This window comes from Delphinapterus leucas, chromosome 5, assembly GCF_059928025.1.
Source record: "Delphinapterus leucas isolate spDelLeu-1000000601 "Yukka" chromosome 5, BTC_Dleu_Yukka2, whole genome shotgun sequence".
Classification (NCBI taxonomy): Eukaryota; Metazoa; Chordata; class Mammalia; order Artiodactyla; family Monodontidae; genus Delphinapterus; species Delphinapterus leucas.
The window spans coordinates 21735594-21762144 of NC_143133.1; the positions used below are offsets into that span (position 1 = coordinate 21735594).

A 26551-nucleotide genomic window follows, 5' to 3' on the forward strand; every position below is an offset into this window, starting at 1 on the left:
GACACATGCACACACACACACCCACACACATTTAATTTTTAACCTCCAATTCCATTTCAACACCACAATGTACCTTCTAGGCTTCCTGTTCAACAATGGGAAACCTAGATCCCATTATATGTGCAAATGTATTTACTCAATTTTTTCAAGCCTGGAACATATAGGTTTGCTGCAAGGAAACAGAAGATATTATGTGGTATTTGAAAAAAAAAAGGCAGGAAAGATGTCATGACTTTTATAATTCGTGTTCTCTTTTTTGGAAAAGGAATTTGATCATCTGTGGTTTTGTTTGTTTTTTCTAGTTGTTTGAATAAAACCTTTAGCAGTAGAGGTCAGTAAAAATCATGCAGAAGCTTGTAAGCCATGTTAGAGAGTTTGGATTTTATTCAATGGGAATACATTGGAGGGCTTTCTGTTAAGTCATTGCATGTTTGTTTGTTGTAAGTAGCATTCACATCATTTTCCAAGTTATTTCCTGGTAATGTTTATTATTTACTCATTCTTCAACTTATTCTAAAACAAGATTTGAGATGGTTAGAGCAATCCATACCAAAAAGTTAGAACATACATAAAATAATGGGGCAAATTGGAATAAAGAATAAATGGAGCTGGAGAACGAAAGGCCAGGGTGAGGCCAGTTCAAAATATGCTTAACTTAAAGTACTTTAAAGTCACAAGAGGTACTGTTTTATCTGAGTTTTCTAGAGTCTAGAACATTTTGAAATGACTCATCCCCCATCCCTTGAGATATACTCACTCAGGTTAACAGGCCTTCACAGTAACCCTCAACCCAACATCTACACCACACAGAAATGAGACTCATGATGTGATAGTCCACAGATTGTTTATCTTGCACAAACTTTTCGGAAGCCTTCCTGATTTCTGATAATTTAACCCTTTGAAGTTAGGAGAGAAAATGGACATTTGGATAATGCCTGTTTATTTAATCATGGTAGCCAGCCAAGGCAAGCAATTCAAGCCAAAAATCCACTCCATCTTTAGTAGGACGTAGAGTTTTAAATTATAATTGACCTCTTGAGAGGAGAAACGCACGGCTTTCCACAAGGAAAAACTGAGCACTTTCGTTCATGAGCACTGTAATCACTATCATAGTAACAAATTAGAAGAGAACTCTCATTTTAAAATCTGATACAATTTATTATACATTACTTCATTCTCTGCTCCCTTGCTTGGTTTTTAATGGTTTGTGGCTACTTGCATACAACAATGAAGTTTCAAAGAAACTGAAGTTACAAAAGGACAATTATTTAATGCAGGAAGTATAAACCATTGCATTGGGGGATTGGAAGACATTTTTTAAAGTTCTCATATTATCTGTTTAATGATGTGTTTCTATGTGGTGAGTAATGTCTTACATTCTTGCCAAGAATATTTTGAAAAGAGTTTGTAAAAAGTATGTCGGCTAAATCACTTTTGGTATATCACTGCTAATGGTGTCATTCGCACGTTGTGAAACACAGCTCCAGTTTAATTTTGCCAAAAAAATTAGGTCATGGCAAAATACCATACTAAAACTGCATGGAGATGGGGATGAGGATAAAGCAAAGGAAGACACCAATTCTTTTTTGTAAAGCATGATAGGGATTGGACAAAACAGGGTAGTAAGGCTGAGCCCTTTTAAACAGATACTTTTTTCGTGGTGTGTGTGTATTAATTCCAGTTCAGTATAAATGATGAATTAACTTAAAATTGGGCTAACTGGCTGCTCTGGTACCTGAGTAGTGCCCGTACTCTCAAGTTAACCTAATTGTACGGAGACGCCCTTGTTTTCTGACTTCATACACAAACCATCGTGATTATTGTATTTCAACCTACCTTTTTCTTTTTCCAGTCAGGAAAAGGGGCTTAATGCAAATTAAGCCTTTGATGAGAAGGCACTTAATTTATAATTATTATTGTTGTTATTATTAACATTAAATCACGGGAATGGTTTTGTTAGAAGTTACCCACCAGGACCTGCAAATCTATTGAGGTGACACACGCCCCAACTCTCCTTACCCAGGAGTGGTCCTTGGCTGGGGCGCTTTGAGCCACTGCGCTGGCAGAGCTCCGAGGAAGGTGCGTCCCCGCTCCTCCCAGACCCATGCGCTGGGCTGGTGGAAAGCGAGGCGGGACAGTCATTGTTCTCCCAGGCCTGAGGAAAAGTGCCCGGGCTACCACCACCTCTCATTTTCGGGCGAAAATAACCCCAGCTACCGCTCTCTGGGCTTGGGATGGTTCTCCACAGCGCGACCTTCCCTTTCCTAGAGTGGGACGCCCAGCGAACACACCCAGAGTCACCTTTGCGCGCTCCTCTGGAGCCGGCTCGGCACACAGCGCACCCCAGCGGCCGCCTTGGCTTCCTTCTAGTCCTGGCCATTAGGCTTCCGGAGAGCTCGCCAGTCGCCGCCGCGGCCGCCTCGGAATCTTGGGACTGGAGAGACTGCGAGAGCTAGTCTCAGCCAGACCCCAGGGAAAGCGCGGGGCTGCTGCACCCCGCCACACCTGGGAGCGGTGAGGACCGGGAGAGGCAGGGCACGGCAGGAGGGTGGCCCGGTGCCTGAGCAGCTTCGCCGAAAGCCGGCCGGACTGGAGCAGGGCGAACGGGGAGGGTCTCGAGGCAGAGTCCAGCTCCTCCAAGGGAGGGACCCCAGCTGGGGTGGAAAACCAGCACCAGCAAGCCGCAGAGACGCGCCGCGCCGATCATGGAGCGGAGCGGCCCCGGCTCCGCGCGGCCGCAGCAGCAGTGGGACCAAGACTCGGTCGAAGCGTGGCTGGACGATCACTGGGACTTTACCTTCTCTTACTTTGTTAGGAAAGGCACCAGGTAAGAAGAGGACCCACGGAAGACCCTGCCGGGGCCTGGAGCGTGACCTGGGGCTGATCTCTCTCCCCTATTGAATTTTCCCCTTCGTTAACCATTAAACCGTCTCCACTCTCAGGCCCTTTGCTTTTGAAGTAGGGCCATGATCCTGTTACGGTGTAGAGACCTCGACTTTAAGGCCAGTACAGTAGAAAAACCGTCGGATTCGATCCAACTTGCTCACAAAGTTCAAATACAAAAATGAACGTGCCGACTTCCCCCCCCCCCGCCATACACACACACACACACACACACACACACACACACACAGGCTGGCAGCCCTGGTATTCCCTGGGAGCAAGATTATTTTCATATATCTGCGCTCACAGGCCTTCCTCTAGCCCTTCTCTAGCCTCCTGGTTCCCCTAAATCTCCTTAGCGAAACCAAAACAGTTTTTAAGCCCCTTCCCTGCAGCTCCGGAAGCACCGTTTCCAACGCGTTCCCTGTGGCTCCGCTCCTCCCCCGTCTCTCTTCGCCCCGGCCCTGGCGGGGCGGGGAAGCCAGGGTAGGGGCGAGACCACGAAGAAGCCCAAAGGCAGCAACATGCCGGAACCTTCCCAAAGTGAGTGCTGTCGCCTTTTGCCCCCTTCCAGTCCCCTGGTTGTTCCGCGCTCTTCTTTTCCTTCGCTTTTGCGCGCAAGGCGGCGCCGCCGAACGGGCTCCGCGGAGGGGTTCGTGGCGTGCACACAAAGGACGGTGGGGAGGCGCGGCGGTGAGCGGACCTCGGCGGGTGACAGGTCCCGCGGCCCGAGGCGACCCCAGAGGCCACCTCTTCCTGGTCCGGAGCCAAGCGCTGGGGCGCCTGCTGCGGAGGGCGGGGAGGAGGGAGCCTGTCCTTTGGGAGGCGGGGTCCTGTCCTTTGGGAGGCGGCTGCTTAGCGAGCAGTCGGGGCGCGCGTGGGAAACGCTCGCGGGAGACTTAGAGAGGAATTGAGGCTGAAGCCGAGGGGCTAGGAGGGTGGAACGGAGAGTGCGTGGCGGGCTGGTGCCCCGAAGCCGGAGGAGTTGGTGCGAAGCCGGGGCGCGGGCAAGGCTGCTGCGCTCGGACTCGGGCTGACTCCCAGACGCACCCCTTTGGAGAAGGGGCCCGAACCTCGCCGTCGCCGGCTCCCGGCAGCGGCCTTCGGGCAGCTGACGCTGGCCGCCTCGCCGGGAGGGAGACGCACGCGGGGCGGTGATGGTGAAAGGGCCGGCCGGGACTGGGCGCTGGGCTCCCACTCGCCGGCGCACCGCTGCGACTCGGCCGGGCGCTCCCAGCCAGGGGGCGGCGCAGCGCTGGGCGAACGGGCGGCCGCGGGCGGTGGCGCGACCGCGGGGGCGGTAGGGGAGCCGGCTTCGCGTTACCGGCCTCACCTGGGCACGTCGTCGCCCCCCGGCGCCTCCTGGAGTCCAGGGTCTGTCGAGGCCGCCTGATCTGCACCTCCAACTCACCACGTTTGCTATGTTGCCTTTTGGGGACAAAACAAGGTACTTCCTTCAGCATCTCCCCGTCTTTCCCACTTTCCCCGGGGGCGCGGTGGGGGCCGGGTGCTGGGGGGTGGCGCCCGGGTCACACCGGCGGGCGACGCTTCACTGAAAATGGACTCTATGAGATTTTTGTCTTCCTTTACTTTCCCGTGGATGTAATACTTTGAGGTCTTAGATGGGGCTCTTTTTAACTCTACGTCTTCTAACGAACGTTCAGAGTTGGTGTCGATTTGATCACTTTCGGAGGTTTTTAATAAGAGGCGGTGGCTTCGGCGCAAATCTTATCTCTTCTGTTTAATTACTCCGCTCTCCTTTTAAAATCCTGTTCGCCGCTTTCACCTTCTATCAAAATCCTAAATCTGGAGCGACCAGAGGATAAACCCTGAATGAAAAGTGGTTTCTTTTCGAAGAGGACTTTTCTGCGAGTTTGGGGTGAGGCACTAAGACCATCTAGGTCTGGAATTATCGATTTCTGGGAGCCAACAGTTTTTAGAGGTCACCTTCTCGTAGGCCATCTGTCCCCGGTTTGCTTTCACCCTTGCACACTTCCACTCTTCCGCCCTTAATGAGCTATAGCGCATAGAATGGGGAATGGGCAGGAGAACTGGGCTGATATTTTAAATGTGTAGGGGGATGTTCTTTAGAGATGTTCTTCAGGCAGATTATTAAGAAAGAACAAAATTACTTATTTTAAAATCAGCGTAAATGTCCTTTGTCTCCCCCCCCCTTTTAAAGACATAAACTTGGGATTGTTTGGCGGTAGGTTTTAACTCATACGTAAAAACACTTCACTTTGAGAGCCTGCCAGAACTTTGAGTTACTTTTTTTTGGAAAATAAATTGAATGAGTTAAGTTACATTTCTTTTCACATTACTTTTTTTCCCAAGTAGCATAGGATTAAAATCCCAGTTCTCAAAAGTACACTGCTTAGTGTAAAATTTAGACCTTCAGTTAGGGTTTTTATATTACAGTTGATGTTGACAAGAGGCTGAACCCTTTCTGTGATATATATGTGTGTGTATACAATCTTGAGAGAAGAGTTTATGTTGAGTGTAAGCCGGAAAATGAAAGTGTAAGACATTCAAGAGTAGGGCAGGCCCTCAGTTTTAGGAGTTGCAAGGCGCTGAAAGTTGTCAGTGTGAAGAATATAGTCTAAGTCTTATGCGTAGCCAGAGGTTTTTCAAGAAACAGTATTCCAGTTTGGGCTTATATTTGATGGCATTAACTGGAAACTTAAAATAAGAATCAGAGATTGGGCACTAGTTGATTATAAAAAGGCCGACCTGCTGAACACGGTGTGATTCACATGGTTGTGGTCAAATCTTATTACAGACACCTTAACTTTACAGCTAAGTCGTTTGTTTGTTTGTTTGTTTGCTTTAACAAGAAGATCACATTACTTTGCTTTTTTCCCTTTTGTTACACAATGTAAAAAATGAATACTGTATGTGATTCAGGAAACCCATGCAACAGAATAGCTCTGTAGAGGCATTTGGTGAGTTTTAAGATTTTAAATAAATTTGAATTCACTGAGATTGGCCATCTGTGCCTGTAAACAGTCTCATTGATAGAACTGTTTCTACCTTATTTGATTTAATTGTTGTTTGACATTCATGCATGCTTCTCTATTCTCTCCCCAGACTGAATGGTCTGCACTCAATAGTAGTCACTGAATAGAAGGAAGGTTCTGGCACTAAATTCTCATTTAAACACCTGTGAATTTTGGTTGACCTTGAAAGCAATTATTGCTGCTGTATTACATTGTTTCCTATAATTATCTTCAAATACAGAGCTAAGCACCTCCTTAAAAGCTATAGCTTGCAGCACACAAATAGATGCTTTTCACCAATCAAAACCTGTTTAAGTGAATTTTGAGAGTGTCAGTTGAACGATTCGTAACATAATCTATAGGCATAAAAATTACTTGGAGACTAGTAACTAAAACCTATGGAAAACCTCCACCCTCGCTATCATAGAAAACTTTGCAGTCCTACGAGTTTGAGATGCTGCGTTCATTAAGGGCTTTAATGCTTGTGCATTCACAGATGAAGCCTTTCTGGTGCTAATGCCACTTTAACAGCTGTTGTTATTTTTGACAGCTTATTAGAATAACTTACCTTTCATTAGTTACTAATCAGCTCTGTGATTGTGCACGATGTTTTAGGTCATTTAGAATTGTGGGGGTAATATGATTGACTTTTTATTGCTTTGTTTTGTACTAGACAAAAGCTTGAGAATATTTGGCATATACTGGAAATAGGAGATACTAAGTGAGAACAACTTTTTATGACCACTTGGATCAAAGTCCAGAAACAGAAGTTTTACACTCGCATGTAGTTTTCTATGATAGACCTTTTATTTGACACTGCAAAGCTGTGGTGAATTAGTTGATGTTCCAGGTCCTGAGTTTGGGATTCTTTCTTTCTCTCTTTCTTTCTTTCTCTCTCTTTTCTTTCTTTCTTTCTTTTCTTTCTTTTCTTTCTTTCTTTCTTTCTTTCTTTCTTTCTTTCTTTCTTTCTTTCTTTCTGTCTGTCTGTCTTTTCTTATTTTTTCTCATCTCTAAAAGCTGTAACTTTTTTTTGCAAGATATTATCAAAGTCAGATGATAGGTGTAAAATAAATATTGCTATTCAATCTTAAAAATGATTGTTTCTATGATCATATAGGAATATAAACTCACAATTTTCAGACACGTTTTGTTAAGCATATTTTGTTAAGCAGTCACTAGTGTTGAAGATAATAAAATCCTGTGGGTATTGACTCAGTCTGGCTTTGATATTATTTCTAATATTTTCATTATAGTAATTCTAGTGTAATAATGTCCTTTTATCCTTGTATTGCTTATAACCAGGGTCCTTATAGCCAGCTCGAAGGTACCTTTTAGTGCCCTAAAAGTACTCATGTGGATTGAATTTGGATAGGATTGAATCTGGAAGAATCCGTAGGAGCCCCTGAAATGATGTTTCTCATTGCTCTTCTATGAGTGTTCTCAAGGCTTCATATTCAGTTCCATTTTTAAAGCCCCCAGTACAAGATCATGATTCCTAAAACTGTGGTACAACTAATGCATTGCAATTAGTCATTCAAAATAAATCTATTTGCTTAGTATAACCCTTAAATAGGCTTGTGGTACAATTCAGTAGCTTTTTTTTTCAGTTTGTGATCTGAAGATCTATTGGAATTGCCAATATTTTCTTAATATCGTCTTCAGTACCTAAAGATGAGCAGTTTTTAGCATTTTGATTATGTTGTGCAACAAAATTTCCTTTTTAAATAGTTCCACCTAAAGAAATGACTTGAGTCTGGTCTCTGATATCATTTCTTTTAAAATATTTGAAAGTGCTTTCAAATTGTATGGGTAAAGTTTGTACCTTCACCCTTATCTGATTACAGAGAGTATGTCTTACTAAGTTGCTTCCCTTCCTCTATATTTGAAAATGTGAATTAACTTAAAACTGATTGAACTTCCTGCTACATTTTAATAATGCTTGGAAAAGAGTTCTTTCATACTTGAAAAGGCTTAAAAAAAAAGTGCTTGGTATTTATTAGTTTGTCCCCCAAATATTTTTCAAACTAACAGTTTATTAAACCTGTAACTGTTGTGTTGAGTTAGATTTTTTTCTTTGTTCTCAGGGCTAATTGTAGGATAAAAACTCATCTTAGGATAAAAGCCTGTGGTAAGGACTGCAGGGCAATTAAATAAATCACTGAGTTGATTGATATTGGAGGGTTGAAAAATGACTAAGTTTTGAGTTTAGAATGCAGACTAGCTACTGACTTTGCAGGACTTCCTGTGAGATTACTTTAGCTGGACAGATGTAGATTCAGTTGACCAATGTTATAACTGATTGATGTGGCCTTGGAAATATCTGTTAAATCAGGTTCTCAGTTAAAAAAAAAAAAGTGCCTGTGAATTACAACATAAGAATAAAAATTGAAGAAAGTCTTTCCACTTGAGTCATTCATTTGATATTTAGTTCTGTAATCTTATTTACCGACTTGGTATTCTCATTTTATTTTGAATCATTTTTTTCATGGTGTGAGTGCTTTATTCATTTTCTCTAACTGGTAGGAATTTATACTTATTGCCAACTAAATATTTAAGGCAGGTAAAGAAAACTGAGTGTTAAGTTCATAAGAGTCATTCTGATGAATATTCTAAAAAGCTTTAAAAAAGCCATATATATGGAGATATAGATATCCATGTGCCCCATTTGTAGTTTGTAGTGAACATGCTTTATGAAGTCTTAGGTGCCATTGTTAGCTTCTGTGTTCTTTGAGACCTTTCTCTTGATTCTGAATTGTAAAGTAAGATTAACATTTTGCAAATTGTCTTCTCTGAATAATTTTGTTATTATATTTTGTAATAATAAGTATACTGAGGTCATAAGAAGAGAAAAACTCCTGATTTTTTTTTCTTTTTAATGTCTTTATTGGAGTATAATTGCTTTACAGTGGTGTGTTAGTTTCTGCTTTATAACAAAGTGAATCAGCTATACATATACAGATCCTGATTTTTTAAGCTGATGAAATAATTAAAACACACACACAGGATCTTTGAATTTTAGAGTTGGAGGAGATCATGTAGTTCAGTGTCTTTCAAATTTTTTTTTTTTTTTTTTTGCTCGGGCCTCTCACTGTTGTGACCTCTCCCATTGCGGAGCGCAGGCTCAGCGGCCATGGCTCACGGGCCCAGCCGCTGCGCGGCATGTGGGATCTTTCCGGACCAGGGCACGAACCCGTGTCCCCTGCATCGGCAGGCAGACTCTCAACCACTGCGTCACCAGGGAAACCCAAGAAAGACATTCTTATTGATCCCCAGTATCTTAGTTAAAAAGCTTTTGGTCACAAGTGACAAAAACTCAACTTGAACTCGTACATAATTAACTCACATGATGGACGTTCCTGGAGATTGGTTTGGGTGTGAAATAATCTTGTCAACATTCTTTTTGTCTGTATGTCTATCTAGTCAATCTGTCTTCCTTCCTTCCTTCCTTCCTTCCTTCCTTCCTTCCTTCCTTCCTTCCTTCCCTCCCTCCCTCCCTCCCTCCCACCCTCCCTCCCTCCCTCCATCTGTCCTTTTGGCCCTATGCTGCATTGGCTTTATTCTCCGGTAGACTTTCTTCGTGAGCTGGAAAAGTTTCTTCTTGGCAAGTTTATGTGGGTCTTAAATTTCTCATGTTTGAAAACTACCTTCTTATCCATATCAGCCCTCTCAAAATTATTTGGCCTTGCTTGCATCACTTGCCTGCTCTGGGCCAGTCATTGTGTCGGGAAGAATAGGGTTCCCTCACTACTTTGTTGGGGCATGTAACGCATAGTGTGATATGTCAGTGGGGGGGGGGAGGGGAATTCCCCAAAGAAAGTGATGTGAGTGCATCCAGAAGTTCCAGATATCTGCCATACCTAGTATTGACTTTCTTTCATTTTAATGTGAGTTAAATGAGGAATTCTTAAGAATAGGTATAATTTAATCATAGCATTTATGCAACTGTAATACCAAAATAAATGTATAAGTTAATTATGAATAAAATGATAAAACTCTAGCCAAATGCAAATTGACAACATTCATACTTGTAGAGTGAATGTGGCCCTGATTGGGATGCAGGGGGGTCTGGTAAGGTCAGCTTGCCTTTGCTACAGTTGCCTTGTGATGATTCATTTCTCCCACTGGGTCTCTCATAACAATCATGAAACTTTTAGTCCTATAGCACGATACACCAGCTTTTGGTTTTTATTTGGTTTGAAAGTACATTTACATATTAAATCTACCTCTTTTCTTTTCTCTTTATCCCAGAACCATTGGGCGGCAGTGTGATTGTAAATACAAATATAAACTTGACTGCTAAAATTGCAGGATAGTATTTGATTATAAGGTGGTCATCCCAGTAATTTAAAGTATACATCTTTTACTTTTTTTTTTTGGTTTTAATTGTCATTAGTGTGAAAACGCAAAATTGAAGCATTTCCATAGACAAACTACAGATCTTCAAAACATAATTGCTCTGGACTCTCAGGGCTTCTCATACCTCATATTGGGCCATGCCAATCTAGTCCAATCTTTCCCATCTCTAAGCTGCTAAACAAATCGGTTTACATATTTACAGCATAGATTTTGGTTATTAGGTTTTCTTTCAGATGCAAGTAAGTTTTCCTTTAAGGAACATTTTCCATACATGTGATTGTGAATGCATGGAAAATTACAAAACATTTCTCTTCCAACTCTTGGTCAGATTTGAATGTAAAACCATGTGAAGCAGTTCTGCATTTTATTTATATTTGGTCCCAGTAAGCTTCTCAGATGTTTTCATAGCTGGAGAAAACTTGGGAACATTAAATAACTTTAGACAGCATTTGTTTCTAATCCATGCCAGAAGTAAGGGAACTACTCACTGTAACATCAGAGTAGAGATTACTGGAGGAATCACTTGGAGGTGTCCCAGATAGCCCCTGTTTCATTTGATACACTGTTATAGTAGGTTAATCTTTTATTCTTCTAAACTGTTGCTTTTTTTCTTTTTTTTTTAAATTGAAGTATAGTTGATTTACAATGTTGTGTTAGTTTCAGGTTTACAGCAAAGTGATTAATCTTTTTCATATTCTTTTCCATTATAGTAAACCATTGCTTCTTAAAGGGGATGCTGTTTGGCATTTGGTAGTGATACTTTTTGTTGTTGTGAGAAACTGTTCAGCGTATTGCAGGATGTTTAACATCCCTGGGCCCCAGACACTACATGTCAGGAGCACCTGACTATTGTGACACACACTTCCAAATGCCCCCAAAAGCTGGCACCAGTACTTGGTTGGGAGCCACTGTTCTGAACTCTTTAAAATTTACTTCAATTTATGGTGGTTAAGGGCCCCAGATAGGACAGATTTAAGCTTCAACCCCAGAACTACCTCTTTCTTAAAAGTATGACCTTTAGGTACTTTATTTGCTTTCTCTGTGAAATGGGAATAATAGCATTTACTTCTAGGGTTCTTAAGAAATTTAAAGGAACTAATACATATTTCCTTATCTTTCATAGAGTGATTTTCAGTAGTTTACTATTTATTTTACCTTGAGAATCATCAGTACCTTAATTATAATTGCAAACTTTGAGAGTCACCCCCTTATTCTGATAAGTGGGGATTAGAACAACAGAACAGGGATTTAATAGACTTTGTGTCCTTCTCATTTTTTAGAAGAATTTTTGTTAATGGTTTAAACAGAACCTTTTGTGGATTGTGTAAGGTACTGGAAAGGGAATTGGAATGGGAGTCCAGACCTCCTGACTGTGTCCCAAGCTTTGTGACTGGCCCAGGTTAATAAATCTTGGCTTTAAAATGGGAGGTAGGAGGGGGTGAGAAATCAAGGCAGAGAAATTCATAAATGAGTTTAAAAATCTCTTTCAGCTCTAAGCATTCTTGATTCTCACCAGAGGAGCAGAGTATCAACTTCTTAGATTGAATAGTTTCCTTTAAGTATTTTCCAAGTATGAGTGGTGGATCTAGGTCAAATTTTACAAACAACGCAGCTAGAACTGTGTAAAATAAGGATCCAAGAGCAGGAGAAATATCTAACATTATATTTTATGTGAGTTATTTTTATGTTTTTCCTACAGATAAAGCACATTTCCATATAAATTATCAACCGTCTCTTTTTAGACAGGAAACTAACACACTCTTTGTAATTCTGGTTTTAGTGGTTAATTCATATGAATGATGAAAAAAGCACTGGAGAGAAAGAGAAAGGGGTGAAGTTTTAATAGGAGACTTTAAAAAACACGACCATGCATTGTGTTTTGTGGGTCATTCAGGGCTTGCAACTTTTTCCTCTGTTTTGTTTGAGGCACTCTGTAAATCTCCCCAAATGTTACTGTTCCTGGGTAACCTCCTTGAGACCCAGGCATCAACCTACTTACAGAATTCCCCCAAGTAAGCCCCCTTGGGTAGGAACTAAAATGGATCAGCTTTAGTCCCCAGATCTCTTGTAGCAGAGTGTTGAAGCATTGTTTTATCAAGTATTAAAATCATTCTCCAGTTTAGAATTATGGTTATTATGAAATATTGCTATGGTTTTTATTATAGATAATTAGTTGTATATCACATTTGTTGTCAAACAGTTTTATTATATCTGTGATATTTTGAAAAAATTGTCCCCCAAATTCTATAACTTATTTTTAAAAATTAAGTTCTGAGTAGTAATAGAAAGTGATTTTTCTCAACTACATGTTCAGCTCTTAATCTTTATGTGTTACTCAGAAAATTTGTTATATGTAAGTGTGGTTATTGGTCTAGGGAGTCTATGTTTTTTCAATTCTAATTTGAGAAAATACCAACATTAAAACAATTTTTTTTTTTTGCACAAGTGTTTCTATAGAGAAATTAGTGCTTTTAAACTAGGAGCTTAAAAAGAAATAATGACTAACATCATTATTCTGTAGAAAACCATGAATAAATTCTTTTTATTTTTACAAAAACATTAATTACTTTTGAAAATATATTCCAGTCAATGTTCGATTAACTTGGGAATTCCCTGGTGGCCCAGTGTTTAGAACTCAGTGCTTTCACTGCCAAGGACCCAGGTTCAATCCCCAGTCTAGGAACTAAGAACTTTGCAGTCCATGTGGCACGGCCAAAAAAACAATGTTCAATTAACTTAAAAACAGTAACTATCACATATTAAACACTGTGTACCAGACTCTATGCTATCACTGTATAGGCATGATTTCCCTTAATTTTCTTAAGAAGCCTGTGAGGGTTAATGCCATTATCTCCATCTTATAGAGAGAGTAAATAATGCACCTGAGGTCTTATCTTAGAAGCAGCTCCAGAGTTGAAGCCTAAGTCTGTCCCACCTAGGGCCCTTACCCACCATTTTCTACTGAAGTTCAGTATCACTGTTAATGGAAGCAATGCAAAGACTCGTAGATTTAATGTCATGAGGAATTTAACTCAGGAAGAGGCTAAAGACCCTGGTCTAAAGACCCCAAATGTCTGACAATGGAAATGTCGAGCTCAGCCTTTTCCTGCAGGAGCTGCTAGGACCTGGCCGCCTGGCCTTTTGAGTGCATGCACTCATGTAGTTTCGTAGTGTGCTCTACCCACGTTGAAGCACTGTCTTGGAGAATGCAGTGCTGTTAGTGCTATAAAGAAGCCTCATGAAATCAAAATGTGTTAAATGTTATTCCTCGTGACACTGATTTTTATATTAAATCATCATTGCATGGACAGTTTGAGCTGCAAGAGTCTTCAGTAAAGTAGAATATTAAGACAGTAAACTTCTGATTGGATTCATTGTTTTAAAAGAGTTGAGATTTAAAATCCAAGTCACATTTATGGTAAACTCATGACAAGCTTTTATCTTGGCTTTATTTCCTGGTGTCTAATTAATATCAATCTTTTGGGTTCGTTACTTGCTCAGTATGGGAAAGGGTTCCTTAGTGAGCGCTGAGCAGCAGCTGTGATACCCACAAGTTTGAAACCACAGATGGTTTTCACGTGCGTGTTACCTGAGAGCAGTAACTCCCAGCATTGATTCTGGTACCCTCCAGGGTTTCTCTAGTTATTTTAAGACATATTGTAAAAGTTTCAAAACAAAACTAAATTGAATTTACCCATTTTAAAAAGATATATAATACATCTCATTTTTGAGGTAAGCAATTTTTTGTGTAATAAAATATGGAAGGAAATAAATGACTGGAGGATAATAAAACAGATTTTGGTGAGGAGAGAAGGAATGATTTGGATGGGATGTTAAACATCAGGATCTTGTCATCGATTATAAATTCTCAGCATTAATTTTTATTGTATTTCCCTTGGCTGTGGCTTTATTTCAAGGGTCCAGGGCCTATTGTTTTTCATTAACAGCCTTGTAAAAGTTAAATCAACTCAAAGACTTCAAGAGGGCCACTCTGCTTGTGATTGCAGGACAGTTAACAAGGACTTGCTTATACATGAAAGCAGAGTCTCTAAGTCATTAGCGCTTGGAGCAGAGGGTAAAATACCTTTGTGGAACTTGCATGCATTTCATTCTTTCTGCTCAAATAGCTAGGATGTAACTTATGGAGAGTTATGATGTAACTCTTCTATTTAGGGGGAGAACTTAGTGGGATTCTATAATAAATGACAATCTGCAGTATCTGCTTTGGACAAGGACTTTGAATGCTCAGGATGCATGTAGCCAGCCTATTTCCAAACGCTATTAGACCCACTCGGCCTGTGGACCCATACCACCTGGAACACGACCTCTTTCCCCCTCACTTCCTCTGATTCTCTTGGCTGAACTTTATGAGGAAATGAACAGCCATTGCTCTTTACCCCAGCCCTATGTCTCCATTGGAATGAGTACTAAGGGTCTAGGAGATAGCAACATCTTAAAAATATGGAAGAGATTTTGAAATGCTTCCACATGCATTTACTTTTCCTTTTTTAAAAATTTTATTTATTTATTTATTTTTGGCTGTGTTGGGTCTTCGTTGCTGCTCGTGGGCTTTTCTCTAGTTGCGTCGAGCAGGGGCTACTCTTCATTGCGGTGTGCGGGCTTCCCATTGCGGTGGCTTCTCTTGTTGCGGAGCACAGGCTCTAGGCACGTGGGCTTTGGTAGTTGTGACGCACAGGCTCAGTAGTTGTGGCTTGCAGGCTCTAGAGCACAGGCTCAGTAGTTGTGGCGCACGTGCTTAGTTGCTCCGTGGCATGTGGGATCTTCCTGGACCAGGGCTCAAATCCTTGTCCCCTGCATTGGCAGGTGGACTCTTTAACCACTGCACCACCAGGGAAGCCCCACATGCATTTTATAACTTGTCTCAGACATGTGGTGAGTGAAGCAGTAAGAAGTCTTTCCCCTGTTTGAAAATGGGGAAGCTGAGGGGCAAAAGGAGATGACAGGAGTTGACCAAACTAATAATCATCACCTGCTGGCCTATTGATAACATAAGAAGTTGTGGGAGTCTTCATGACCTGTTCATACAGCTGACCATTTTTATAATGAAGGACTTGTACTCTGGAGAAAACGGCCTCCAGAGAAGTTGTGATTGGTTCAGCCTCACATCTGTGTATTCTTATAGTTGGAACTAGAGTTGTTTCCTGATGGACAGTTTGGTATTCTTGACTTTATACTGTGCTGAAGACAGTCAGCACCTTGCACTTCATGAAGAAGGTAGAACAGGCAGTATTTCCCGTATTATGTAGAGGATGAAATTGAAACTCAGAAGAAGAAAATTGTTTGCCACTGGTCACAAATCCCATTGGCAGCAAATGCTAGAATAATGATTGGAATTTTGGATTTATGGCTGAAAAACACAACTTCTTGGAGTGCTTTGTAAGTCCCAAGAATTTTTAGCAATTAGTCAACCTCCGTTTTATAAGTAGATTGCAGTTTGTTTTTTTCTCTATTAAATATATGGTATGGTTTGGACAGTAAAATGAAAAGGCTTGATTTAAGGAAGAATTTTATGCCACAAATTATTAATCCAAGAGCTTTCAAAAGGTTCAGTTATCAAACACAGGATCACAATGTGGTACACAGGATCCTTTGTGCTCTTTAAATGATAAAATTAGTATTAGTGGTTTAATAGCCTGGAGCTCATTAGTATGCTCCACAGAACCTACCTTTTCTTTGTTGTCTATCTGCCAATAATTTCAGTTGGGAAAAACAGAATATCGAACGACTAGTGTGGCCAGCTAAAATACAGGACACCCCGTACAATTTGAATTTTAGATTCTACTTATATTAACAAATTATTCATTGTTTATCTAAAACTCAGTTTTAACTGGGTATCCAGTATTTTTATTTGCTAAATCTAGCAGCCCTGAGAATTACTCTTCTCTTGAACACATTTATTATACATTCTTTTCAGTGCATCATTTTAGGTTTATAAACCATGACCTGTTTTCAGAGAAACATAGGCATTGGATTCAGTTAGATTTTTTTCAGGATACAATCCTTAAGAACATTTGTTCTCTGAGTCCCTTGGGGCAGTGTTTTTACCTCAGTGGTTTAGTGTGCCATCCTTTTACGATCTGGATGGAAAGAATTAAGTTAGAGAATGTGTATTATAAGTGATTTTATTCTCTATGCCTTGTGTGTTTAAATTTGATTTTTGATTCTTTCAGATGCAGCTAGACATTATGAAGTGTCTTCATGACAAACATTGGTGTTCTGGGAACTTTTATAGTCTTACAGGCTGTAAGACTGGGAATAGGAGACCTAGATTTGATTCCTGATTTTGCTGCCAGCTAGCAGAATGTGTGTGGTTCAGCCATTTAATTTAGCTGCATAATTGAGAAAGTAGGATTGTTAGTGCCTGCCTCACCAGGTTGAAATAAAATGGTGCTTTTTTTCCTTTCAGTATCACTAATGTAAATACTTTTCAAAATCTCATAGACTCAAGGAAGAGAAAGAAGGGAAAATAGAGATCCTGTCTCAGGCCATAGAGGTGATTTGCTCCAGTCAGAGCTACCACCCAGGTTTCTTGAATCTCATCTGGTATATTTACCCTCGTATTTGACATGTTCATCTTTCCATCTTTCTTCATTCACATGCAGTTACGTATAACTTCATATGACAGCGAATACAGTACGTGTATAAATTAACTTCTGGACACAATATAAGCTTCAGTTTAGGAAGGAGAGGTCTGGGCTTGCTCACTCCTGTATCCCTGGTGCCCAGCCTAGTTAGTGCTAGTTAGTGACACTCTCAAGGACCTTCATGAGAATAATCCATTCTAGAGAAAAAAGACACTTAAAAGTGAATCCAGTTAAAAGCGAAAAATATCACTGAAAAGGTTTTGATTGGAACTTTATCTTGAAAAATGGAACCACAGGTTATGAAAGTAAATTTACCTTATTTTGGACTTAGTAAAATTTAGATTATAATGAAAACTCCAAGCTAATTTGTAAAATACACAATTTTCTGGCAAGACTATGCCATAAACCAATATCTTTACTTCTTATTTGACATTTGCAGCAGGATCATAGAGTCTTTTTCCCCAAATATAGGTTTTTAAAATTAATATTTGAAGATGTCATCAGTTCTTCCAGCAGCCCTTCTTAATCTAGAATGCAGTTATTTGAATAGAATTCTCTTTTCAGGTATTTGTTATGTCATGATCCTTGCTGTTTTTTAATTTTTTGATTGTTAACAGTTTTTTTTATTGAGCTTAACCCTTAATTATCAGTGGCTTTATGTAATATTAGAATAGTTCTCCAACATCACTTTGGTTTACTTCTAGAAATTCTGTATCTTACATAAGAGTTTAAATTTCAGTCTGCAGGTGATTTGTATTTGCAGAGATTGAAGTATTAAAAAACCATCAACAGGAAATGATAGATATTAGTCTTAGGAAGGACGGCCCACTTCACACAGCCACATAGGTCATGCACTGCAAAACGTCAAGGGATGCCTGACGGGAGAGAGGTGTGAGAGATGATTTAATTTTATTTACGGTTGGTTTATAAGTGATTGTTTTGATGTTATGATAACATATGTTTTCCATACACAGGGATATATCTACAGGGACTCAGATAATCAATAATGTGGTCATGAGAAAACCCTTTCCCCCATGACTGGTGATTAATAAAAATTGTTGATTGAATCACTGAATATACCAGGTCTACTGTTCCTGTGTCATTTAATACTGAGTTAATCTCTCCAAGAGAATATCTAGAAATACAACACTTGTGAGACTATTAAATATAATAATACAAAACACCTAACAAAGAATTTTTGGACACTGGCTCTGTTTAAGACATATATTAGGCCCTACAGGATATATGAGGGTAAATTAGCCATGGTCAGTTATGAGGCTTACATCCAAGGGGTGATGAACATTAATAGCTAAAACACAATGTTGATTTTCTGTAACAAATATATCAGCATTCACATTTTCAAAAGACTGTTGTCCCTTTTAATGCAGGTGATTTAGGAGTCGTCATTTATTTATTCATTCACTTCACTCAAATATTTATCAAGGACTCAGTATGTGACAGGCGTTTTCTAAGTACAGGAATGCAGTCGTGAAGAAGACAGACAAGTATGAAATTTACATCTCATCGGAGGAGGCAATAAACCAACAGATTAATAAACCAGAAGAATAGATGATAGTAAGAATTCAGATAGTTTTGGGGGGAGAACATAACGTGTCGGCACCACCTGAGGTGGAGTGATCAGGGAAGACCTGTCTGCACAGGAGATGAGGAAGCTGTGATCAACCAGGTGCAGGTGAGGAGAGCTTTCCAGACTGGGAGCAGTCTGACGTGCTTAAGGAACGTCAGGGAGGCATGGGTGAGAGGGACTATGGTAAGGGACTGAAAGAGTTTGAGTTTTATTCTCAATTCAGTGAGAAGCCAAGTAGGGTAGTTAAGATGTTAAGGTTTACTTTGTTTGAAGATGACTCTGGCTACTGTGTGGAGAGTGGATTGAAGGGAGGCTAGTATAATATCAGAGAGACCAGTTAAGGGGCAGTGGCCGCAGTCCGAGGTGAGAGATTGTGGGGTTTGGACCAGGGAAGTGGTACAAGAGATAGAAATGAGCAGATTGGACTATAGGGTTTTAGAAGTCAAGGTGACAGGACTTGGCTGCTGGATTAGAAGAGAGAGTTGAAGGAAACAGAAATCCAGAATAATTCCTAGATGTTTGGTTGAATGACTAGGGAGATGATGGTGCTACTTACTAATACGAAGAAACCTGGCAGGGAGTGAGGCTGGTGCAAGATGAAGGATGGGGCATTAGGAATTCTGATTTCACCATGTTAAGTTGTCTGTTTAGACATTCACATGGAGCTGTCAAGTAGGTGGTTGGATTAAAAAGTTGATCACCATTTTCCAATGAGAAGGTAAGAAATAAGAGGAGGCTGTGTTTCAGGTTTGTAACTGAAGTAGTTAAAATGCCTCTTTTTATATTGATTTGAGAATTTAAGTTGCATGTACATATTTTTAAATAACATGATATGTTAATTTAAATGTATCACTTTTTTCGTGTCTTACATTTTACAAAACAGTTTATTCAAATGCTTCCTGTACATTTTTCACATGCACGTCTGCAATCAGTGTCTTTGGCACTACTACTGTGATTTTGGAGGTTATGTAAGCATTTCCCAAAGTATGTTCCCCTCATTGCTATCGAAGTTTTTGAGATACAGCATTATTTTAATATCAATGTATGTTCTCATCACTGGAAGTTTTGTCTCAAGCCATGGCATGCATTTATAAAACGTTAGGCAATTATATTTTAAACCACTCTGTGCTAGAGGTATACCCCGGAGATGTGTACGATATACTTACTGCATTGCTTTTTAAAAAACTTTTGTTTAAGTGTCTGTATCCCTACACTGTCCAAAATAGTACACTGTCAGACTTGTTTATCCCAGCTCTTTGGTGAAAATAATCAGTAAGTCATTGTAGAGTGGAGATTGCATTGCTCTTATAGGCCAGTTCTTTTAAATATCCTCAGTGGTAGCAAGTTTTTGTCTTTTGAAAGTAAATTTGAGTTTTGGAAAAAGTCAAGTCTAATGCATAAGCTATATATGAAGTTAGCCATTACTCTAGGTTTTTTGCGGTTTTATTTGCTTGTTTTGAGAGGAAGGCTCTGTGAAAAAGAAGATCTAACTTTCAGATAAAACTAATATTCATATATGGCTTATGAAATTTTTTAGAAGTTAGTTTCAAAAGAAGAGTTTCAAAAATGTCTAAAGTAATGGCACCATCAGTTGGCATAAGATTACAGCTGCCCAAGAGGAATTATTTCAGTTGAACAACAATCATTTGGATATATATGATTCAGTCTATTTGTTTTAAAAAATCACCCACTGTGAAGGCTTTATCTCAGACAGGTTTCTTCATGGGATGGCACATTAACAACATAAATAATTTAAGTTTTCTCGGGCTGAATTTTTTATACTAGTTATGCTTACTTTTTTGTTTTCCTCCTTTATACAAGGAATAGATAATCTAGAAGAAGAGATCATTTTTACCATTATCTGAACAAACATTATCAGGATGATATTAATGAAAATCTACAATATTTTTACTACATACCAGATCAAATTGTTTATATTTTTCATTTCCCTTTCTAAATCTAATGTATATATAGCAATATAGATAACAATTATCTAAAATTAAGCATATTAGCTAGCCAAATTCAGATAAATTTTAAAAAATATTTAACTTCGGAACAAGATGTGTGTTTTAAATACCAAATTAATTTCCATATCTATGTTTTCCTAAGACTATTGTTAAATTTAGTGTCTTTTACTTTAATACAAATTGATTTTGAGAGGAATAGACTTGACACTTGATGTGTGGTAAATCAGATATCTGAAAATACATGTATATAGGAGTCAGGCTTTATCAAAGTGTTCATTGAAGCAACTGTCCTCTACAGATTTTCAGAATAAAACTGTCTTAAATAAACCATCTTGTTTTTATTTTCTATGACAGATTGAACCATTACTGCCTCAGTTTACCATGAGAGGATTTTTAGAAGCTTTCAGGGGTAGCAATATTTAAGGAGGAGTGTTCTTCCTTAAGTATTTACTGTGTCTACATGTTCTTTTCTGCAGAGAAATGGTCAATGCATGGTTTGCTGAGAGAGTTCACACCATCCCTGTGTGCAAGGAAGGCATCAGAGGCCACGTGGAGTCTTGCTCTTGCCCCTCGGAGCAGAGTCCCCGTGCAGAGAGCAGTGTCCCTGGAACACCAACCAGGAAGATCTCTGCCTCCGAATTTGATCGACCTCTTAGACCCATCGTTGTCAAGGATTCTGAGGGAACTGTGAGCTTCCTCTCTGACTCAGAAAAGAAGGAACAGATGCCTCTAACCCCGCCACGGTTTGATAATGATGAAGGGGACCAGTGCTCGAGACTCTTGGAATTAGTGAAAGATATTTCTAGCCACTTGGATGTCACAGCCTTATGTCACAAAATTTTCTTGCATATCCATGGCCTCATCTCCGCTGACCGCTATTCCCTGTTCCTCGTCTGTGAGGACAGCGCCAACGACAAGTTTCTTATTAGCCGCCTCTTTGACGTTGCAGAAGGTTCAACACTGGAAGAAGCTTCAAATAATTGTATCCGCTTAGAGTGGAATAAAGGCATCGTGGGACACGTGGCAGCTCTTGGTGAGCCCTTGAACATCAAAGATGCATATGAGGTAAATAAACTGTTGGAACAGAGGCAGGGTGAGGGGTGGAACACAGTTGGGGCATTGGACAACTACTGTGAATCGTGGGGATATTTGACACTGAGATGTAATAATGTGTGTACTTATTTAAAATGGGAATATATGGCAAGAACTTTCCCATCTTTTAAATGTCAGAGTTTCTTCGCTAATGTCTGGGTCAAGGATAGAGGCCCGAGAGAATTCTTGTCCTGTTTTTCTCCTTAATGATAATTTAACATAGGTCATCTCATAGTTGTATTCTTTCATCTTTTTACCTGATCACTCTACATATCCCCTATGTATGTTATCTCCATGTGAACTTCTGAGAATTTACTAATATTCTAAAATGATAGTTCCAAAAGCCATCAGAAAACCAAACCCATAGTCTTTTTAAATTCATTCATTCAGTTAATCATATTCATTCATTTGAACTCCCATTGACAGCAAAGTCTGATTTTCTTTCTTTCCACTCTTTCATTTGTTTTATTAAATAAATAAATTTACGGATAGCTTCAAAAAATGGAAATTTTTGCCCTACAGTATTTCGATGGAAAGATTTGATATTTATTCCACTTTTACTTCAGTTATGGACTTAAAGATTACACTATATGATTCTTGAAATTTCCCAGTTAAAATTAATCTTTTATTACTAGAAATAGAGGTTTTAAACAAAGCATCTTAATTGAATGATACTTACTATGTTTATGAATTATGTTCTAGCTACTTATCACGTGGTACACTATGAAGTTTCCATAGTAATACTAGCTTGAGGCTCTTCTGTGTAATTTGAGGGGTCATAGATGTTTTAGTCACCCCTGTATTCCTGATGCCTAAGACAGTGCCTGGAACATAGATAAGTCTTAATAAATAGTGATTGGGAGAAAATTATAGTAGATGAGATAAATAAGTAGAATGGAAAGCAGGTCATAATAGATCCAGGGAAAATGTGTTAGGTTCAGGGAAGCAGGAGATCACATATAATTGGGGAGACGGAGAGAGGTTTCTTTGAGGAAGCAGTGATTGATGTGGACCCTGGAAGATGGGTGAGATTGGAGTAGATTGAGTTGTGTGCATAGTGAGATCCAGATGTAAAGAGAAGTTTGCAGAAGAGACAGGAAGTTGGACCATGTGGTGCTCGTATGGAAATGTGTGGGTGATAGATAGTATAGATGTTGAGGAGCTGCTGGAGATTACTGGGGTCTTGAATGCCAAGCTGAGGAGTATATGTTTGATTCAGAGCTATGAGGAATAACTGAAGATGGTTTGAAAGGGGAACCGGCATGATTCAGACTGTGATTTATTTTATTTTTATTTTTTTGCGGTACGCAAAATAATACTAGTTAACAAAACCTACTAATTCTAAATATAAACTTTTGAAAAAAAATCATTTTTTTCGTAGTGACATAAGATTTTATGTCTTTTTGTTTTGTTTTGTTTTTTGCGGTATGCGGGCCTCTCACTGTTGTGGCCTCTCCCGTTGCGGAGCACAGGCTCCGGACGCGCAGGCTCAGCGGCCATGGCTCACGGGCCCAGCTGCTCCGCGGCATGTGGGATCCTCCCGGACCGGGGCACGAACCCGTGTCCCCTGCAACGGCAGGCGGACTCTCAACCACTGCGCCACCAGGGAAGCCCCAGACTGTGATTTAGAAAGATGAATAATATGGTGGTCATAAAAGGAATTGGGGAAAAATACTGGAAACTGGGAGGATAGGTTATTTTAATAGTCTGAGGAAGTAAGGACCTGAACCAGGGCACTGGCCTTCAGGACCAAAAGGAGGGAATGGATTAACGATGAAGAAGCTGAATCTGCTAGATTTGGCAGCTAATAGGAGATGGAAGTGAGGAGAAGAGAGGAGTTGGAGAAGACTCGGGTTTTGAAGTTGGTTGAATAAATAATGGTAACTGGTGGGGAATACTGAGGGCAGCGATCTGGGGAGAGATGTGATAGTTCGGATAGATTAGATCCTGAGATAGGTGTCAGAATCCACTCTATATCAGCAGTCTTTTCCATTTTGATTCTTCACGGAGCTATCTCCATGACCTCTTTGAGCTCTGTGAGTAACATCACACCATGGCAAACTCCAAGAGGGGTATTAAGGACACAGCTGCAGAATCGCTGCCAAGTTTGCAGAATTCCCTTCCTGTCTTAGGTGACAGCTGGGTTTCCGCTTTTCAATGGCACTATAGTCCCAAGTACAGTAGGACCATAAATATGCTTCAGCTTTGCTGAGAAAGCCTCCATTTGTCTGCATGATCCTAAGTTTCTCCAGCCCTGAGGATTTCTTCATTTATATACAATTTATTTAATCTGTTTACCATCTTTAGAGTTTTGATGGTGTAGTTTTTGTCTTGCAGTTAGTAATAATTTAATTCTTGTACTGCCATCTGAAATAGGCCCAGTGCCCTTGATTTGCAGTGACCCCAGGGTGAAGCCTCTTAGCCTGTGGATTTCTCATGTTGCTGCTTCACCCTTGACACCCTTGATCTGTGTTTATAGAGGCCTTGTAGAAGTTATTCCTGTCCCAGGAATTTCATTAGAAGTTGTGGGATTGACCTGTGACATAATTTACATTGGTATTAACAGTGGAAGTCAGTTGGCTAGTGGCTAATTCATTACTTAGCTCACTCATAGCTTGAATAGTCAAAATACTGTCTCATAGCCTTTTGTGAAAATAATCAGAATATCAAAGTATCTTCTATGTTTTCTGAGTCCTACTTCTTTAAATATGTGTCTGTAAAAATGACACATTTCTTTAGCTTATGTGACCATAGAACACTTAAAAGTTATGATGTAGCAGTAGAAAACCAAGAAGTGGCCACGAAATAGAGTAGTGCTCAGATTGAAGCTCAGAGTGAAATAATAGTCTCCTAGATAGATTAATTGTAAGAAATGGTCAACATTTGATTCAAAACTTTGTAACAGAATGATATAAACTTGGAGATTCAACTGTTTTATTACTAATAAAATAACACATTCATATTTTAAAATATAAGACAAGATCAACACCTTAGACCAGTGAGTCTCAATTAGATCACAAATACCAGTGATGTTCAGTCACACATCATCTCCTCCTTCATCAGCCCATCATTCACGCAACTTTCTCGAATATGGCAGAGCATTTCATAATAATAAAATATTAACACATAATAATCAGAGCAACTGTATAAATGTGTTGGCATTGTCCTCATATATAAAAACTAGGTATCATCCAGTATCTAGATTGGATTGTGTATTAGTCAGTGTTCTTCAGAGAAACAGAGCCAGTGGGATAAATAGAGATAAATAAGAAGTGATGTACTCTAGGAATTAGCCACTTGGATATGGAGGCCTAGAAGTTCCACAGTCTGCCTGCCATCTGCACGCTGGAGAATCAGGAAAGTTGATGGTGTAATTCAGAGTCTGAAGGCCTAAGAATGAGGGGGGCCAAGAGTGTAACTCTGGTCTGTGTCTGAGGCCAAAAGCTTTAGAACCAGGAGCTCTGATGGACAGCAGGAGGGCAAGAGAAGATGGATATCTTAGAGAGCAAATTTGTCCTTCCTCTGCCTTTTTTGTTCTATTCAGGTACTCAAGGGATTGGCTGATGCCCACTGGCATTGATGAAGATCTTCTTTACTCATTCTACTGATTCAAATGTTCATCTCTTCTGGAGACATCCTCACAGGCACACCTGGAAGTAATGTTTTATCAGCTATTTGGGTATCCCTTAGCCTAGTCAAGTTGACACATAAAATTAACCATCACAGATTGCCTGAACCCCTGGTTCCACGTCTTATGGAAGCCTTAAGACTCCGCAAGATTTCCTATGTCAGAGGATTTCTATTGTCTACACAGCCCTCTTTTTCCTAAGTCAACTGGAATGCAAAACCTGGGCTCTTCTCCTGTTTCCATGGGACAGCCTCTCCATGGATACTCTGATTGCTAGGGAGAAAACTTGGAGGATCTTAGGGAAGGGTCACATTGTCACTCATGTGGCCTTCACCGTGGAGCCGCTACTCCTCCCACTCGCACTTCATTCCTTCCTTTTCAGTCCTTTTCCAGGTAAATAAATCTTCACCATCTCTCATCCTGCAGGTCTCACTTGCTGCTCAAGTGAATTTCTGGTGAATAAAATTATTTCCAAAATGAATTTCAGAGGAAAGAGATAACAATAGCAACTGTTCTAATTTTGATAAATTCTTTAGTTTTGATAAATTATTAAATTTGATAATTTTGTCATGGTGTAATTGTGCCCCAGGGAACACAGTTTGGGAACTGCTATATCTTTGTTCAATGTTCTAATAATCTCTAGGTATTCCACTTTGTGGAAGAAAACCAGTGCATATAATTTGGCAAGTCTACTGTATTATTTCCTTTTTGTTTCCTGTTATTTTTATTTTTATACCATTTCAAGCTTAAAGAAAAGTTGCAAGACCAGCATCAGAAACTTGTGTATACGCTTTACCCAGATTCTCCAATCGTTTATATTTTGCCCCATTTGCTTTATTCTTTTCCTATATATAATACATATAAGTAATATATGCAGATTATTTTTTTCTGAACCATTTGGAGACATTTTTACTAAATATTTCAGTGTATAGTTTATAACAAGAATATTCTCTTAAACAACTGTGATACATTTATCAAAATCTGGAAATTTTATGATACTGTACTATTATCAAACATTCCATAGTCAAATTTGGTCAGTTGTTCCATGAATGTCCTTTATAGTTATTCTTTTCACTCTGATCAAGGCTGTAATTCAGGATTACATATTGCACATACTTGTCCTATCTCTTTGGTCTCCATTAAATCTGGAATAGTTTCTCAGTGTTTCTTTATCTTTCTTTACATGTAGTTTGGAAGAATACAGGCCAGTTATCTTGTAGAATGTTTTTCTTGAATTGATTCAAGTCAGGCAGTTTTGGCAGGAATACAACAGATGTTGATCTTGAGACCTAGTTTGGTTTTACAAACAGCAATCAATTCTTTACTTCTCCTACACCAACTGGGGTGTCCTACAATCCAGCTCAATTCTGACACTAGCTCCTGGAGTTCATGCAGACCCCACAGGTTAAGGACTCAGTCCCACAGTGCCGTCCCCA

The 26551-nt window shown here is 39.8% G+C and overlaps 1 protein-coding gene across 1 annotated transcript in view; it reads left to right on the plus strand.

The window, feature by feature from the left end:
- Positions 1 to 1905: 1905 nt before the first annotated feature.
- Positions 1906 to 26551, plus strand: part of PDE5A (phosphodiesterase 5A) — a 139011-nt gene continuing 114365 nt past the window's right edge. Inside the window, 2 exon segments of the mRNA XM_089911296.1 lie at positions 1906 to 2827; positions 20872 to 21460. Of these exon segments, the coding sequence (XP_089767422.1) occupies positions 2706 to 2827; positions 20872 to 21460 (711 nt within the window). The 5' untranslated portion in view covers positions 1906 to 2705.